We start from the raw sequence: 18630 nt of genomic DNA on the forward strand, positions 1-18630 counted from the left end.
ATCATCACACAATTGCACACTCTTGCCTCACAACAGCATTGTAGGTTTAAAGCAGAAGCAAAATCCATAGAAACAGTTTCTCATACTGTTCACAAAAGCTGAACCAGGTTTTCTGACAGTGTTTCAAACTGATCATTCACTCCCATTGCTTCAACACTTGTATTCTCTAGGTATTTTAAACTTCATAGTTCACAGCTGTGTAAATTTGCTGTAGACAATACAATGAAACCATCTTTTTGTAAGAAAAATATATCTATATGTTATTACTATATTCCTGATTAATTCAGGAATTCAATAATCAGATGATACTTTAGTTGTGTTTTTCTTATTCATTTATTAATTTATTTATTTACTTATTCCTCAACTAAAACATTGCATTAGGTAGACTTTGCATTGAAGCTTCAATGATATTTTTCAGGAAAATCAAATATTAAAAGTCTCTGGGGCTTAACAGGGGAAAAAGTGCTAACCATACAGCTAAGCCTAGATTATAATAATTCTGAAATACTATAATGTGAGCAGGTACAGACAACAAATTGAAAATAAAGCATTTACTTCTTGTTAAGTGTCATATTTCTGAATGCTTTTCTATTCATGCTTTGTGCTAATGTCAGATTTGAATGTAAACTCTCAAACCTAAAAACTTGTCTTTTCAATATCCTGTTTGGTGAATTATAGCTGTTTCAGTAAAAGTCAAAATAGTCATTTTGATAATGTGCTAGAAATGTTTTCCTTAGATCTGATGGCAGTATCAAGACTTGCTAAGATTTTACTTAGTTTTGTTTCAAGTGATAAATCACTGGCATCTTTTGTTAAATATTTCCCTGTAATATTTAGGAGTTAGCTAAAGTAGTGCATTTGTTTTCAGTTCACATGTCACTGAAATCAAAGGTTGCGATGGATCATATAACAATAATTACATCTGAAATTTTGAAGCTGTTGTTTATAATGAAATTTGAATGTCAAATGAGGGAGAAATATTATAACTTAATTCAAAATATGTCCACTATCTCTTGAAGAGAACATATATAAACAAGCTAGCATTAAAAATACTCTTGTCAATGCCACCATTTGGCTGTTGAAATCTAAACAATACATGGGGCTTGGCACATACCTGAAACATATCTCTCTGTTACTTGATGTTCCCTAGGGTTCCCTAGAATTCAGTAAAATCTGGTGCTTAAAGCTTTAGGAAAAGAAAAGTAAGAAACAGGTGGTGGGACAGAAAACGAAATAGCTGCATCTGTGCAGGATTTGTGCAATTTAGTACTCTTGTTTTGCACTATAAAGATGGCAAGAATGGTCCAGGAGGCTTCCAACACAGCTGGCACACACTGACATGTGTGACACAAAGTTAGTTACAAGAACAGCTGGGAGATGTGGTTGAAGTTTTACCACAGTCAGAGGACACCTGGCGTGATGTGCCCAGGGTGGCTGGAGGTGCTGAAACCACGGCCTCAACCAAAGCCTTGCCACAGAGGGTGCCTGTGGGACTGCGTCAGTCAGGGGGCTCAAGAGGGTAAACACAGCATGTTAGATAAGATGAAATGTGAACAGGGACACAAAATTGGTTCAGCTGAATGTTTCGCGTTGGGGAACGTCTGGAATCCTCATTTGTTCAGGCCCTTTCATGCAGCTATGTACAGTTTAATTTTAATTCCTTCATCAGCTCATCACCCACACAGTGGCTAACAAAACCACCTCAATCTAATGAAAAAGCAGACAATGTTATAGCTGTCACACATTTATGAGGTAGAATGACTAGTTCAGTCCAGAATTAGATTCAGTGCATAACTCCTACGTGTGCATTTTAACCTCACAATTTTTATTAGACAGCATAGGACCTTGCTGAATGTGAAAGGTATTTTCTTTCCTTAGTTTGAAGAGTTAGGAATAATTTTGTACTCGTTTAGAATCCAGAAACAAGCTTAGTAGTTTAAAAGATAAATAATCTATCAACACAGACTGTCAGAACAATATTTCCTGTGTTTTGCTTTCTAGTCATGTATTTGCAGCTACAGACTTGCATGATATCATTTTTTATTATGATTTTTAAGCTGCATTTGACATAAATTAGAACTTCATATAGGTTTATTACTGCTCTGTAATAAAGATTTGATTAAAACAGCTTGATTTTTATAGCTGTTCTTCACCATTAATATTGTAAATTCTTTACCACACTTAAGGGAAGTATTGGGATTTAGCCAGATACTTCTGTGAGTCTACCACAGTGCTCAGTTGTGATGGTCAAGAACACAAAATCAATCTTTTATGAGAGTTACTAGGCAAGAAATATGTACCAAACCACTGAATATCCACTTGCCACAACAGCAGTCTGTAGTCCGGCTACCATTGGTGCACAGCTCTGATTCCTCCCAGAAGAAGAATCAAGTTCAAGGAGGTTTGGAGAGGGGCAGCAAGGATGATAAAAGATAATCAAAAGTTTCTGTGTGAAGGGGATACTTGATAAATTATTAATCTGGGGAAGAACATCACTTCAGAAGGTATCGTGAAAATCATGACTGATATGAAGAGGATGAGTGGGAACTGAGTGTTCAGTGCTTCTCTCTTCTGGGAAAGTATGAGGAGTCACATTCAAAACAAACAGAAGGCAGTGTATCCCTCTGCAGGAAGGAGAAAGAGGTGAAGAAGCTGAAAGTTTGGAAGAAATCAGCAGGCAAGTTGATAGGAGAAATCCCATTAAGAGTTACAGAGCATGTAGAAATCACAAATATGCAGAAAGTCCATGAGCAGAGGATATTTGTTAGCTGAGGAAGTCCTAGTGGAAAGCCTTATACACATTTGATGTGTTTTCCCTGTCTTATAGCCCCTATTTATGACACTGGTAAGGATCAAACAGAGGTCTAGATAAACCTATCTAGGTTTAGGGATCAAGTAAATCTTATTAGAAAGGGTTTATTTACTTATTTAAAGAATTTTAAACTCACAGCAACTTTGGTGAAATCATAAATATGTATCTGAAGAAACCTCATTAATTAGGTTGATAGCTTCATTCTTCCTTTCATATGTTAAAATTCATAAAAGGAAAACACTTTTTGAAAGTGTTCTTTACATTATATCCTTCATTTTAATGACATTTTCTTTAAAATTTTCCCCTTACACTTCTACAGATCTTAAGGAAGCCTGTAGGAACCTGAATGTCTACACCAATTTTGGATCTAATAATTCTCCCTAGTTCTTTTTAAAATATCTGTTAAGCTTTCAGTCAAATTGTCATAGTATGGATAATAATGACATATGCTTTTTCCATATAATGTCTATATAAAGCATAAATGCACATTTCCACTGTAGCATTAGCAAAGACATAACATTTTCTGTGTTCTTGCAGTAAGAAAAATCTCAGATATAATTACTAAAATAATTAACCATTGAATGAAAAGCTCCTAATTGTTTTTAAATTACTTTATTTCTTTTAAGTACCATATAAAAATTGGAAAACAATGTAGGAGATAATTTCTGTAACATACTGTAACAGCAAATGACTGTATTCTATGCCCTCCTATTCTGTACTGCATACAACTTGGTTTTCAAGACAATTCAGCATTGTTTTTGTAACAAGTGTGGTGATAAAGTGCTTGAGAAGCCTGTTAGAAAAATAACAAAGCATACATAAGTACAGGTCTAGTGGGTAAAGGTCAGATTACCAGCCTCTAAGAGGCTACTAGCAATAAATTTCTGTTAGAAAACTAAATCTTTTGGGACAGCCCAATGGTTCCTGATTTAATGTTCAGGCAGGTAAATTCCTAATGCTTCAAGAATGACATAAAAGTGCTTATAGTTCTTATAATTGCACAGTGTTGAAATGAGGCTTAGAAATTTGTCCCAAGCACACCTTGTAATAAGGTTAAGCTGAAGCATTGCCCTCCTTCGTACTAATACAGATACAGAAATTTACAGGTATAGGGTTGTTATTCAGAGACAGTGGAATTTTCCCATTTGGTTAAGGAATACTAATCACATCAGTTTGCAATAGCATTGATGCTGCTCTGTCACCATATCCTCCTCTGATCCTCTCCGTAATATGCTTCAGTAATACTCCATTGCCCGTCCAGCTTCTCTTTCCTCCGTAAAGTAGAGAAAGGCTTCAAACACTTCTCTTTCCCCAATGAAACTTCTTTAAGTATTTGCCCTCACCTCCCATGAGCAGCCAGGACTGAGTTCATTGCTAATTGCTAATTTAATATTTTGTTTCGTAAACAGTGAGGTGAGTGGAAGATTTTATCATTAAATGGGCAGCATCCACTCTGAAAGCACTATTTTGCAGTTGTACAATATTGAAACAAATACCTGTCTCTGTGTACTGGCTCTTTCTTTATTACACCTCAGAAAACAGAAATAAGTATGGTGCTGGTGGTTTCATTGCCACACAGTCCTAAGTTCATGCATCTTTAAATAAGCAAAGACAGTTGTAATTACCTTAGCATGAGTTGTTTATGCCAACTCTGAAGTCCCTACCTATAAAATGTCCTAGTGCCACGGTAGGAATTAATATAACCATTGTTCTTAAGACAAAAGATGTGGCTTTTGCCCCATGTTACTCTGCAAGCTGAAACCTGAATCCAGGATCAATCTCCATATTTTGTCAGGTTTAAATACTGAAGTTTCACTTCAGAGTCAATGGAGATTCTTAACCAGTTGTCTCAGTCATTAGATATTTCCTTTCTTTGCCTCACTCTTTCTCCATCCTCTTAACCAAACCAAATTCCCTAGTGTTAAAAAGCAAGCTGTCTTTACCTGCTGACTCCCCATCATATTTTTTACCTCAATGAACTGTTTACTAGCTGCTTTCCTGGCTCCAACTTCACCTTCATCAATATCCACAGACATCTTTGGTCCAATCCTGTGTTTAAGAGATCTGACAAGATAAGCAGAAACCTCACAGGTTTGCTGGAAAAGAATGTGTGTTTTTGTGTGTGTGTGTGTGTGTATGTGTGTGTGTATGTGTGTGTGTATGTGTATGTGTGTGTGTACATTCTTAATATATACATTAATATTTACAAAACACATGTATGCATTTAACTCAAAAACTTAGGAAACCAAGAGACAAAAGCAATCTCGTGGATTAGCCAGCCTAGCAGAAGCTCTCCACATGTGTGATAGCGTAAGAAGTTTAAAAGTTGATGCATATTCTCAGCCTCGCCCATTCTGGGCCCATCAGATCTAATGGACATGCAGAACAGTTTTGAGCTTATGTATTCTTCATTACCAAGGGTGGACAGAATATTTTTCATGCACATTAATGATAAGGAAAGGAAGGGATGTAGGCATATGTATGAGCTAATGTAAATATAGTGGTGGGGGTTAAGAGTCAAAATACTTTATGTGTCAAAAACTTTTAAGTAAGTAACTAAAGCTATGTTATTGCTAGGTACTAAAATAAAAATTAAGATGTTCATGTGAAAAAGTTGTTCATCTGTGTTAATATCAAGAGGGCACAGCAAAGAAGTAGTCCCCAGATTTGTTAATATTCAACTTTTGGTTAAAGTTACCAGCTTTTAATTATGATGAAAACAATGCAGCTGCTTTTTTCTGTGGGACAAAGGTTTGTGTTTATGAAAAGTTATATGCACTACAGTACAGCAGTTTTGGTGGGAAACGGAGACAAACCCCCAGTTTCTTTAGGAAAATGCTATTGTTGATTATTTGCAATATATTTCAACTTTGTATAGATTTCTCACAGTTGCCCAATAAATACACTGCTTTCATTCTTTGGAGCTTAACAGTTTCTCCTGTGTTCTCAAGCTCTTTCCAGTTTAGTACAGTGTTTCTTTTGATGGATTGGTTTTCCTGAGTCAAACTTAAGCACTCCAAGCATCTTATCACACTTTGACCAGCTCGCTTTCTCAGGGGGCAAAGAAGAGAGGAGACAAAAACCCCATCAAGGCTTGTGCCAGTTAAATCCAAGCTCTCAAGGGATTTGTTTTTCTTTTGGTGTCAGATTAGATGTTCAAACCAAGCAGTGTTGTGGGGCCATGGGTGAGTGCCCAGTGAACCCTTAACAAGGCTAATCCCAGAGCAGCACATTCCAGGCAGCTAATGGGTGCAAGGGCTCTGCTGGCTCTGCCTGTGCTCGCCATGCCCAGGGCCAGAAACAGCGACCGGGCGCGGCGAAACCGGCTAGCAGGGCTTGCTGCGGGACAGCCTCAAACGCCAAGGAAATGATACCCAGGTAAAGGAAAGAGAAACAAAATGTTCTTGGTGAGATTTTGCAGCGAGGTTAATGAAAAGAGAGACGCACCTGGAGAGTTAAACAATGAATAACCCGAATTCAAGTATGGCATGTACTTTATGAATTCACTGTGGACTTTAAATTGTCTCATTAACCATTACTGAAGGAGTCTTTGGAGAGAAACAGAAGATAAGCTTCTTGCTCTATTAGTCTTGAAAATACTTTGCTATAGTCTTCTAAACTTTTTATTACTTTACTAATTTGCATTATAAGTGAGAATTTTGTGCAGACAGTATAGTTATTAATATGTTGATTTCCTGAAGTTATTCTGTTAGGAAGACTCTACAGCAAGTAGTATAATTTATTATATCTCTGAGGTTTATAGTTCATTGCAAATTCTATCAGTTGCAGAAGGATAACTGGCATGGGGCAGTGCAACCAGATGCTTTCTTTTAAATTTGGAAGGACAAGAAATTATGAGATTAGTAAATTACATATTTTGTCATCACAACTCTGCTGGATAGGAGAGTACATTGTCTGAGATCCAAAAGCTGGAAAGTATCTTTTTCTGATGTGAATAAATATTTTAAACCTGACTGTTATTTTTACAATATTACCTTTGAAGAAGCATGACGAAAATTCCAACACAAATTATTATTTTTGTTACTAACTTTTTTTTAAATGTAGCTGTGTTTCTTTTCCACTTGCAAAAAAAAAAAAAAAAAAAAGGAGAAAGAGTAGGAAAATAAATTTTAAATGTAAATTTCTTGCATTTTGAAATATTGCTTTTATATCTAGTGAAAAAATTTCAGTGAAGTACCTGTTATGGCACCTTTTCATACTGGAACTTAAGATAAATTTAGCTAGTGACCACCTTTAGAAAAGACACATTACTTCTATGTAGCCAGGAAATTCACCATGGCAAATTGTTCGCAGAAAAGGATGAAAACAGTAATATATTTTAAAAAGGATATTTAGAAGTTATGATAAATTAAATCTCAAGGTAGTCTCTCTTAGGTGAAGTATAACTCTTTTAGCTTTCAGAATTTCTATTTAACTATACTTTGTTCAAACAAAATATATCTTGCCCAGTAAAATACAGTTTTATTTAAGTTTGGGGTTTTTTTCCTGACTGTGAAAGTAAGCCTAGGTATATGCTATTCCTACAAGATTTTAAGTCCAGCAGATTTTTCAAATAAAAATGTATGGACACTAAAGATAAAATATTGCTAAATAGCACCTGTAACCACTAGATCCAGCAAGGAATTATTTTCTCTGTAAAAAGCAGAAGAATAAATTCTGTATACTGGGACTGGTAAGTGGTAGACATAGCTAGAAATTCTTGTGATGTTATTTTATAGTTTGTGCTAGTGACATTCACCAACTCCAAGAAATTTCTTTACTTCACAGTAATTTTCACATTTTTCAGAAGCAGAGGGTTCTGGTTTTAAACATGGAAAACAGGATACAGATTGAGTAGACAAGAAGATAACATTAGACAGTGATGTAAGATTAGTTAGTTAAAGTAATATGTAGGTATTACCTTTATATCATTGTATAGTAAAAACTAACATCAGTTAGTTACAAAGGCAATTTCAAAAGTTGTCCTTTCATAGAGGAAAAATGCTCATAACATTACTTAATTCTCAGATAATTTTTTCATAGTCCATAGTTTATAGTTCTGTTTATGCTGTGTAGTTAAGTGGGTAATTTTATTATTTAAATGTATTAAGTGAATTTGTTTTAAATGAATTTTCAAAGGAAAGCTTCAATTGTCTTATTAAGTTCTATGTGTGTGAGTGTTTTAGAGAGCTTGCCGGAACTCATATTATATGTAGTGAGGATTTCCTAGATAATTAAAAATATTTCAGAGCTCTGAAATTCTCTCCTTTCTTGTTTTGTGTTGTTTCTTCTCTTTCCCCTTTTTTCTTTCCTACCCATCTCTCTGTTTGAAAGGACTTCTTTTGTATCTGACAATTAAGACTATGTTGCAGGAAATTTCCTGCTTTTTTGTGAATATGTGATGGAAGAGCTTGAGTGTTATGAACAACCACAGCTATTATTTTAGAGGCTACCTGCTAATCATCTGACTAAATATGTTAAAATTTTCTGTGTTTTGTTTCAAAAACAGATTTTTTTTTTTAAGTGTCCACATAGAAACTGTAGTTTCTGCCTCTGCGTTAAACAGTACTCTCAGTGCTAGTGTAAAAATGTTTCAGGTAATTTTGTTGGTCTAGTTGTAGGTTTTTTTAATTAGAGCTGGCTTAGTTGTATCACTGATATGGAAACAGAGGTGTTTTTAGTGAATAAGCGCAGGGTTTTTTCTGCCATACAGAAAGGTTTAGAGTTTGAGTTCATTCTTCTCCAGAGATTTCTTCCTCTGTTAGGAGAATATGGTAATAGCAAAGAGGTTATCTGGCTAGTGAATAAGAAAAGAATATTAAAACCTTGTGTTGGTTGCTTAGCTCTAGAAGGGAAACATACTTCTAATGGAATGTTTGCCCTCTACAAAATATGCACTGCTTATCTGAAGAGTCAGTGAAATTTCCTCTTCTGTTTAAAATTTTTCTACAGCTGTACTAAAGGTTGTATATAATACAAAACCAGAGCTCAAGGCATTTCCTTTCTCTTTTTTAGGCACAGAAATCATGGATAGAAAGAGCATTTTACAAGCGAGAATGTGTCCATATCATACCCAGCACCAAAGACCCCCATAGGTAATTGCATGTTACTTGTATGAAAAATGAAAGTTGGTTAAAAAAAAAGTGACTCTATATATGTATGCATAGTATGGATATGGTATTAGTATTGTAAACTTACTCAGAAGGTGTTTGAATTACATCTGCAGTGATGGATTCCTATGGGAACAATTTGTTTACATTTCAAAACTTATTTCATAAGAAAAAAAGATAAATCAAGGGTAGATCAGCATCTGTGTTTAATTTCCTTATCTTCTTAGCTCAATATTCAGTGCACTGAATATTTACCTAAATTGGATACATGACACAACACTGTTGAAAGCAAATAGATGCATTAAACTAGCAATTTAAAATTTGTACAAATCCATGCAAAAGCTGATTACTTGTCCTGATGTTACTTGAAGAAAAGAGATATTCTTTAATTTCATTTGGTACATATTTAGAACAAAGCATGATTTTTTTGAAATACAGGGGAGTCCAAAGTAAACAAGACACAAGGGAATAAAGGTAATATATATACTTTGGTGCTTCCATACCTAAAGGCTTCAGGAAAGGAATCAGCAGACCTGAAAAGGGGTTGGGTTCTTTTTGTAGTTTTTTCCCTGTCCAGTTTATACACGCACGTGACTCGGGTTTTCTGTTTGTTTAATGTCATAGGTGTTGCTGTGGGCGTCTGACAGGCCAACACATTGGACAGCCTCCAAGCGCCTCCGTTACTCAGAATGAGAAAAGTGAAACCAGGCTGGCTCGCAATGACATCCAGTCAGAGAAGTGGTCCATCAGCAAGCACACGCAGCTCAGCCCGACGGACGCCTTCGGAACCATCGAGTTCCAGGGAGGAGGCCACTCCAATAAAGCCATGGTAACCATGTTTTTCTCTTAGATAGATAATGCTGCTAGCTAAAAGTCAGCCTTCACAAAGAATGGACAATGCTCTTTCTTAACTTCATGCTAGAGTGTTATTGCCTGTACGACTGGAATGTATGTTTTTATGTGTCACGTGTCAAAGAGTGGGTGAACAAAATTAACTGTAAAAGCTGGAGCGCAGTGCAAGAGGAGCTACCTTTATGAAGGCTGAAGGCCTTAATGTGCTGCTGTCTTAATTTTATTCCAATGGCTACTCATTGCTCTTTTTCTGAAGAGTTTTAGAATTCATCTATGATTTCCCATTCCTGGCTGTGTCTGTAAAGCTGACAGATTTTAAAAATACCAAATTCCCATTAATTTTCCTCCAGACATGTATAGGAAGTAGATGTGTATAGGAAGTATAGGTTCATATTTCAGTGAGGTAAGAGGCTCCAGGAAGTGTCTAATCTAGGACCTACAAAATGTCTTGATCAAGTAGTTACTCCATCCCTGTGGAGTGGTATCAAAGTGCATTGATCTAAAGGCTTTGCTCCACTAACTTGGAGATACATTTCCAGCACACACACTAATCCATGAGTCTATTTCTTCTATGTAATATTACATGAAAGGAACAATCTCTCTGACTCTATCTAAACTGCAGAACTGGATCTTTGGGAATAACAGAGGAGCATGTGCCTAGGACTTCATGGCCAATACACTTCTTTGGGCTTGAGGGCAGAAGCTGAGCTCCTGGGCACTTTGCAGAATAACCTGTGCAGCAATCCAGTACTGTTTTCTGTGCATGAATTCTTCCCAACAGGTGACTCAGGTCTGTCATAAAAAACAGAGAGTAAAGACAGTGAAAATCTCAGGTATTATGCTAGCGAGGGCAAAGTATTTTCCTCAGATGTGTACAGAAGTGCTGGAGTTGGAGTGACTTTTCAAGTGTATGGTTCTGTTTGTGCAGATGGATTGCTTATTTGATAGAAGCTAGAAAGCGCTGCTGCACCAAGAAACAGAAAATTAGGTAATTTCTCTGAGAGAAATGTTCAATTGATAACCAACCACCTAAAAATCTGCAAGGCCAGAGGTCCAAAGATACAGTAATGAATGTTATTAACCTTACATGGATTCTTTGCATTGGATCAGTTTTATGAGAAGGGATAAGAGCTTTTTCAGTGATGTCCTTGAAGATTGCTATAAGGTAATAAACAGCTCTGCCCAGGCAAAAGTAGTCTTGGAGAGCCAAGAAATGATGAAGGTTTTATGGAAGCCGTTGACACCAACTCTTTTAGAGGATTTCTCATATTTGCTGGGATTCTGATGTCCTGGCGTAGTGCCAGAAGAGACAGGACACACTCAAAGTTTCATGCTGTGTGCTCAAAGAAGTACAGTTGAAGTGCAACTGAGGAGATAAAACTGGAAGTCAGCAAAAGGGAAAGAAAATCATTGTCACAGAGTGCAGTCAGGAGTGAAACCATGAACAATTTAGAAAAAAGAAAAAAAGAAAATGGAAAAAGAGACTTAAACTCCCAGAAAACTAAATAACAATTTAAAACTTAGGGATAAAGACAATGCATTTATTGCTGGAAATTCTCCAGATTTATTGTGTCAGAATAAATTCTCCAGATTTATTTTGTCAGAATAAATAGAATCAAGAAGCTGCACATGCCATCTATTTGTAATCATTAAACCCCACCTAAAACATGGGAATAAAACACATTCTCCATTCATTAAAAAAAGCCTATAGAATCTCCTGAAATTTGATTATTCCACTGGTGGGAAAAGTGCTTCAAATTAAACAATCCAGTAAATATCTCTCAAATGAGTTTTGTGATTGCTTTCCACCAGTGAGGAAAATGCCTTACATAAGACCAAAACACAAATAAGGAGGCTTGCATAACAATTTAAATGGAAATGGATAAAATAATTTTGTTATAATGTGTTTGCCACAGAAGCAACATGAAGATGTCCTTGTGTTCATATTTCCATGCCCAAACATTGTTTTAGGGTACACTATGGTCAAAAAGTTGCCTAACTACTTTTGCTGTTTTATTAATAGAAAGTTAAACTCCTACCTTTGCATTTACTGGGTACTAGGATTTTCCCAAAATAAAATAATAAAATTTAACAAATAATAAAATTTTAAAAATCCAAAGGTTTCTGTGGAAGACAAGAATTTGATCGACCAAAGGAAACCACCAACTTTTTCAGCAGAGGAGGGAAAAAGTAGGCTTATTGATAAAATAAGGCTTGAAAAAAAAGGAGCGAGTACATGGTAGCTACTGGAAGTATTCTTGCTCAGCTGTGCATTCTCAAACCCAAATGTAGAGAATCTGATCAGTGTAGATAAGGGAAGACAGATAAAGGGGAGAAAACATGATAAATATTTATAAAAATGGTTTTTCATACTGGCTATCAAATAACGCTATAGCATGCCAGCTGGTTTTTGCTGGCAATCATGGTAAGTTTATATTTTACCTATTGGCTAATAAAATAACCTTACAAAGCAGCAAGATTTGGCAAGCTGGCAAAATCAAGAAAATCCTCAAGGGAAAAAATTGGCATTAAATTTTCCACCTATTCCCTATTTTATTTCCTGAAATGGATGCCCACACATGAAAATCACTAAGCTAAGGAAACACCGAACTGAGCAGTATTTTCTGGGTCTGTGCTAACAGCAAAACTGTTAAATTGTTCTGAATTGGACTTCAGAGAATTGGGTGGGGTTTGTTAACAGGAACCATAACCTTAGATTTATAATTTGGAAACCAGGAGTCAACTAATGGAACAGACTAGTTCAATGTAAAACTGACAGATAATTGTTTTCTCAATTTGAAGTAACAGAATTAGATTTTAATACAAAATATATAGCAAGTGTAATAATACTTTCCATAATAAAATATTATATCAGTTGCCACCAGACAACAACAAACAGATCTTTAGCTGTGGAAATGAAAATTATATTGAAATTCTAACAGGACATGTGGATTTGGAACAAAACAACAAAGATATAGGTTTACATATTGTAAATAGAACTTACTGAGCCATTAATTTCATTTCCACAGCCGCGCGGAACAAAAATTCCCTAACAGAATGACTTTTGCTAATGCCATGGAGTTGTTAAAGTATCTTCAGTGCAGCTCCATTATCCTTCTTAAATCAATCATACAAATAGCTCAATAATTTGTGCAGGATATTATATAGAAACACATAGGTGAGGTTAGGTAACACTGGTTAACAAGATCAATTACTAAAAAGGCCTTTCCTTCCATTTCATGCAACCACAGATGATCCTGCAACAAGACTGTGGTATTTAGATCTCTGTCAATCTCATATTTTCTTTACAAGTGACTCATCCCATTAATATGTAAGAAATGCAATTAACAATTTTGCTTGTCTGCAATTATTTTAGTTTTATAGCAGATTTTCAAATTTAACAACTGTAAGAAGATGTGAGAGGCATGTGGATGTACATAAATTTTATTAATACGTTTTGCTAATAAAATTGAGAAAAATACAGGAAAGCTAATAAAATATTATCTGCTTATGCTAGTCAGCTCTTTGCAGCTTAAGTAACACACTTATCTAACTTTATACTAGCATTTTATTAAATCAGAAAGCAATTATCAAACTCATGTGAGTGATTCCATTCCAGTTAAGGGCAATATTCTGAAAAATTTGAAAATGTGTTCTGTTCATCACTGTACCAATTTAGACAATCTTGCAGAGATGCATTGTGCACTGCAGTTTTGAGCAAACTAAACCCATTTTTTATAATACACTATCTGCCTTTAGACGCACACACACACACCCTTAATGTTCTCTCATTAACTGCTGGGCCTGGATCGTCTATAAACTTCTTTAAAGGATTGCTCTTTGCAGAACTAAAATTTCCTCATGGTTTTTCAGGGTTAAATGGAAGATGGCTGTTTGAAAAGCCTTTGGTGAGTTAAATAGATTCCTCCTCACTGAATGCATTTCAATTATACATTTCATATGCAGAGTAAAATCCTAAAATAAGTTTGCAGCTGCAAAAGAAAGGAAGTTTACTTCAGTGTTATCTGCTTTCTCTTATAGTGTAAGGAAACATGAAAAAGCATCAGTAGGATTCCAACATTAACAGTTCCTTAACCAAAGTTGCTAATATTCAGATCCTTAAAACTTTATTATTTGGAAGTCAGTCAAGGAAAAGGTATTTTTCTTGGTTTAAAATGCATTGAGTTTTATAAAAACTGTATTAAAAGGATGCCAAAAGTCATCAGGGCTTTTGAGAAGAAAAAAAAGATAATCATATAACTTGCATAAACCATGAAAAAACAGCAAATATTGTTTCTGTTATAGTAAATTACTTCTTAAAAAATATTTACAAAATTTAAAAGATGGTGTTCTACATGGAGAAAAAGGGGAAATCACACAGAAAAACCTTTATCCAAAGTCCATTTAAATCAATGAGGGTCCTTTCACTGATTGTTTAGTGGAACTAGGATTAGGCCTTAAGGTGTAAGAGGAATTAACTTAATAACTTGTACAGAACCAATTTGGTTTCAGTCTAAGCAGCAGAGTTTTTGTTTAATTCAGTGAGAATTGCATCTAATTTTTTTTTTTTTTTTTTTTTTTTGTGAGGATCACACTTTTGGGGCAAGTGGTGGGCAACCAGTCTTTAATTTGAAGGCAAATCTGTAGTGGTAGAAACTTAAGTTACCAAAAAGAAACATAGGAGCAATGTTAGAATTCAGATCACAGAATGTTGTCTGAATAGATTTACTTTCAGAAATACAACAAATTCTGAGTGTCTTTAATTTATTCACTGATGCTCTCATCTGCAATCATTCACCAAGTACTTTAATGAGACAGCTGTGCTTAAGTAACAGAGTAGTAATTCTCTTTCTCAGGAGCTTTGACTTTTGCCCTAGAGCACTGGAGTCGAAATTGGAAGTGTCTGGCCTTTTGACTGGTTGGTGGGCATAGGTTTGTTTTAGAGAACACTTGACAAAAAAAGTGAAATGCACCCTTGCTGACTACCACCATGCTGGTCTGGGATGAAATGGGCCTTGCAGCTCAAGTGTGATGCTTTGTCCTTTCACGTTCTGTGTTGATGCCAGTCAGGCCAGTCTGTAGGTTTTGTGATTCAGAACTGTACTGTCGTAGGAAGGGGACCAGGACACCAGCTGGTTCATCACAGGTCCAGTTTATTGAAAAAAGTATCAAACACTTATACAGCAAATAATAAGCTTATGAATATTCTGTAAGCCAAGCAATCTATTGGTTAAACTATACCATGAACTCATCCTCATTCCTTAGGGGTTACATCTCTCTTTTCTCATGTCTCTTTCACTGTTTGTTATCCTACTACAGCTAGGCCCAAGGACACGCTATCTCACAGGTGCAGGACTTGGAATTAGCCACGGCTTTGTACTTTTCCATTCTCTAGTCTCCTAAATTTCCCAACACTGTACTTTTGCTTCCTAACTTGCTCTGATTTGCCAACACATACAAACTGAATTCTTGCATCCTGTCCATATACTTCTCCCATAAAGAAAGGGCTAAATCATTCCCCATTAGAACTGGTAATTTCTACAGCTGACAGATACCCCAGGCATGGAATTTCATAGCACAACAGCATAGTGGTTTGGCTCAGATTCAAATTTTGTATCTTTATATCAAGTTGTAACCTCCAGAGGCTATAGCAAGAGAATTCAGAAACCAAAGAAATACTCATTAACATTCTAAGCAAAATATGATAGCGATAAATATTCTATTACAAGATTGGAAGACAAGAATTTTTGTTACAGGATAAAGTGGCCTTAAAGGTGTGATTTATAACTTAATGTAAACTTTTAAAAATAGGACAGAAGAATTCTCTTTTACTTACTAGCTAACCTATTAAGTAATGGCAAAAGAGTAAATTCAAGTATGCCAAACTAAAAATTCCTTCTCTAAGAGAAAAATTTTTCAAATAGCCATAAAAATTGAATGCTATGCGCAACAGAAAAATCATGTTTGGCATCCTTACCAAAAACTTCTAAACCACTAAATCTTATCTTACTTGATTTAAATTTTAATTTACATGAAAGAACCTTAGATATTTATTTTTCATTAAATTTCCACTTTGTAAAGTAAAATTATACTAAATGTAAAGGGGATTTTCTTGTAGTATAAAAAGCAAGCAGTTGCTTCTAATACAAATTGTCTACATTTCAAATAAATGTAAGAAAATACTTCTTTTGTAATCACTTTATAGATTTATATTTATTGGAATTCAGAGGTCTTCATGTATAAGAAGAGTAACACACAGACTTAAGAAGGTAGGGTCAGTGAAATCACACATTCTGAGGTATTTTTTTAAAAATCTAAAGAATAAAAAAACGAAGAAAAAAGTAGTCACTGTCCAGATTAGTTAATACACATCTGATGCCCTTTGTGCCTTCATCTTAGCATCATCCCAGATGATGCAATGGCATGTTTTGAACATATTTTCAACATATGGTCATTGCCAGTATGAATTCACCTTAATCTTCTGAAGACTTGCAGTCTGTCTTCACCACAAAGCAGGGTGAGGTACCAGTGATTCCAAACCAGAGGCTCTGTAGTTTGACCAACAGAGTTTTCATGTTGGCCCCATGAAGGATGCTGTCTGTGAACGCCTCCAGGTGCCCTTTGCAGCCTCACATCTCCCTTAAGACATGAAAAGGGGAAAAAGGATCATTCTTCTTATTCCACACTCTCTGGTGTGTTAAAACTTTGACAACTCTAAAATCCCAATTTGAAAACTTTTAATGTCTCAGTCTAGTCAGTGGGATCAGGTGCCATACAAGATTTTATTTCACACTGGAAATTGACTGAGTAGCTACCGAGGAGGCAGTTCATCTATATTAATGAGCTTGACAGACATGAACACTGTGTTTTTATGCCCAGTAGCTGTTGTGGGTTTCCTTGGCTGCTGCAGAGAACATTATTGGTGCACTGGGGTGAATGTGCATTCCCAAGTTCTTAATCAGCTTTCAGTTTGGCTGCACCCCCCAGCAACTAATTGTGCAAACAGGCTTCTGCTTCCAGAAATGTTACCAGTAGATGTTTACTGTGCAACAACCCATTCTTGCAAAAAATACTGTTTATTAGTAGTTTCCTCTGGAAAATGTCAGGTCCTTATTTCTTAATCAACTAGAAAGGAAACCACTTTACTATCATATGTTTTTTATTATTATTTTTATTTTTCTTGCTAAAAGATCATGAACTTTTGGCAAGAAATACTGATTAGATGTGTCAAAAAGGGACAAAATTATTACAAAATATGTACGGATATTATACTACCTGGCATGTTGCATTAAACAAATTAGGACAAGTTATTCCACAGGCTGAAGGCCAAGGCATGCACCTGATGCCTGTGCTGACAACCCATCAAGGGAAAGACTGCTGAAGCTGCTCTATAGGTATTGATTCAATCAGAAGTTTGACAGACGAGTGAGTGCTTTCTGCAACCTATTTTATTTTATTAAGAGGGTCTTCCAGATCTTAGCAAATATAGAAAGAATTTTTCCCGTTTTTGCTATGTAACCAGAAATCAAAAAATTATTACGTGCCCTGTCATGGGCTTTGTGAAACAGCAACAGAAAGAGTAGGAGAAAGGCTTGTAACAGAGAGAGACATGTATTTGTGTGATACAATAGTGCTGTAAGAATTTTGAATGCAGTTGTTATCTTTGAGCACACACAGATGGGTATGGTCTCCCCTGGCACAAATTGCTGCATGTGTAGCACAGAACAGCCAGCAACTGGAAATGCAAAAATTTGTTTCACAGCTCCTTTAGGATCTAGAGTTTTCTAAGGCAAGATCATGAAATTGTACATAGTTAGCATTCTTTCATCTGGAAAGTATCAGTTTGGTAGTTTTGCCCAGTTTAACCCTATGTGTGCTTGAACAATGGGGTTTTATCCATTATTTCTTACCTTTTGAGGGTTTGACTTCAGTAATTTGAAAATGAGGTGTAAGTTAATACACAGTTGTGACCCTGACTACCTAGGTCCCCTTTGACAGACCTCTTATATTTTTGGTCCAGCTTTTGCATTTATAAATTGTAAACATTAATCTTTCAAACACTACTAAGGATTTTAAAACAATTAATTTCTTAATTTCCTAAACAAAGAAAATTGTCTAGCCTGTGAAGTGCAAGTGTTCCATTATTCCTTGTTTCTCAACTAGGAAACGAATCATCGGGTTAGCAAATAGTTACTGGTTTTGTGGTCTCTTGGCCACAGATAATATACATTAGAAACCAGTGGGTATAACCAATCTTCTTTTCTCTACTCTCTACTGTTGCCCTTGTTCCTGCAGTATGTACGTGTGTCTTTTGACACAAAGCCTGACCTTCTTCTGCATTTGATGACCAAAGAGTGGCAACTTGAGCTCCCCAAACTTCTCATCTCTGTGCACGGGGGCCTTCAGAATTTTGAACTTCAGCCAAAACTCAAACAGGTCTTTGGAAAAGGACTTATTAAGGCTGCAATGACAACTGGAGCATGGATATTCACTGGAGGAGTAAACACAGGTAAGAGCAACATTGAAAAAAAAGCACAGTGGCATCTAAGAGACTTCATCACAAAAAAAGGTGGGGAAAGTAGGAATTATGACATTAGAAAGCCATTCTATGTTTTATTTTTATTAGTAATTTCTGTACTATCTGAAAACAAGAAAATGCGAAGTTCATACCAAACTGGCAGCTGGTAGGTATAAAACAGAATAAAAGGTTCACTAAAGTATGAAAAGCACACTTTGGAGCTGAAAATAAAACCTTCTGCAAGGCAATTGTATTAGTATATCACCAAGGAAGACTTTTATAAGGTCAGCTGTAAGCTGCATGGAAGGACTACTAGTCAAAGTCGAGCTCTTATTACA

At 35.8% G+C, this 18630-nt stretch overlaps 1 protein-coding gene across 3 annotated transcripts in view; it reads left to right on the plus strand.

The window, feature by feature from the left end:
- Positions 1-18630, plus strand: part of TRPM3 (transient receptor potential cation channel subfamily M member 3) — a 383001-nt gene that overhangs the window by 238067 nt on the left and 126304 nt on the right. For all 3 annotated transcript variants that reach the window (XM_054283455.1, XM_054283456.1, XM_054283457.1), the window contains exons 2-4: positions 8828-8907; positions 9547-9751; positions 18070-18283. In XM_054283455.1, the coding sequence (XP_054139430.1) occupies positions 8828-8907; positions 9547-9751; positions 18070-18283 (499 nt within the window). The remainder of the gene's footprint in view (positions 1-8827; positions 8908-9546; positions 9752-18069; positions 18284-18630) is intronic.

Source organism: Melozone crissalis, unplaced genomic scaffold (genome assembly GCF_028551555.1).
Source record: "Melozone crissalis strain CALT ecotype California unplaced genomic scaffold, PUWL_Pcris_2 ptg000036l_1, whole genome shotgun sequence".
Taxonomy (NCBI): Eukaryota; Metazoa; Chordata; class Aves; order Passeriformes; family Passerellidae; genus Melozone; species Melozone crissalis.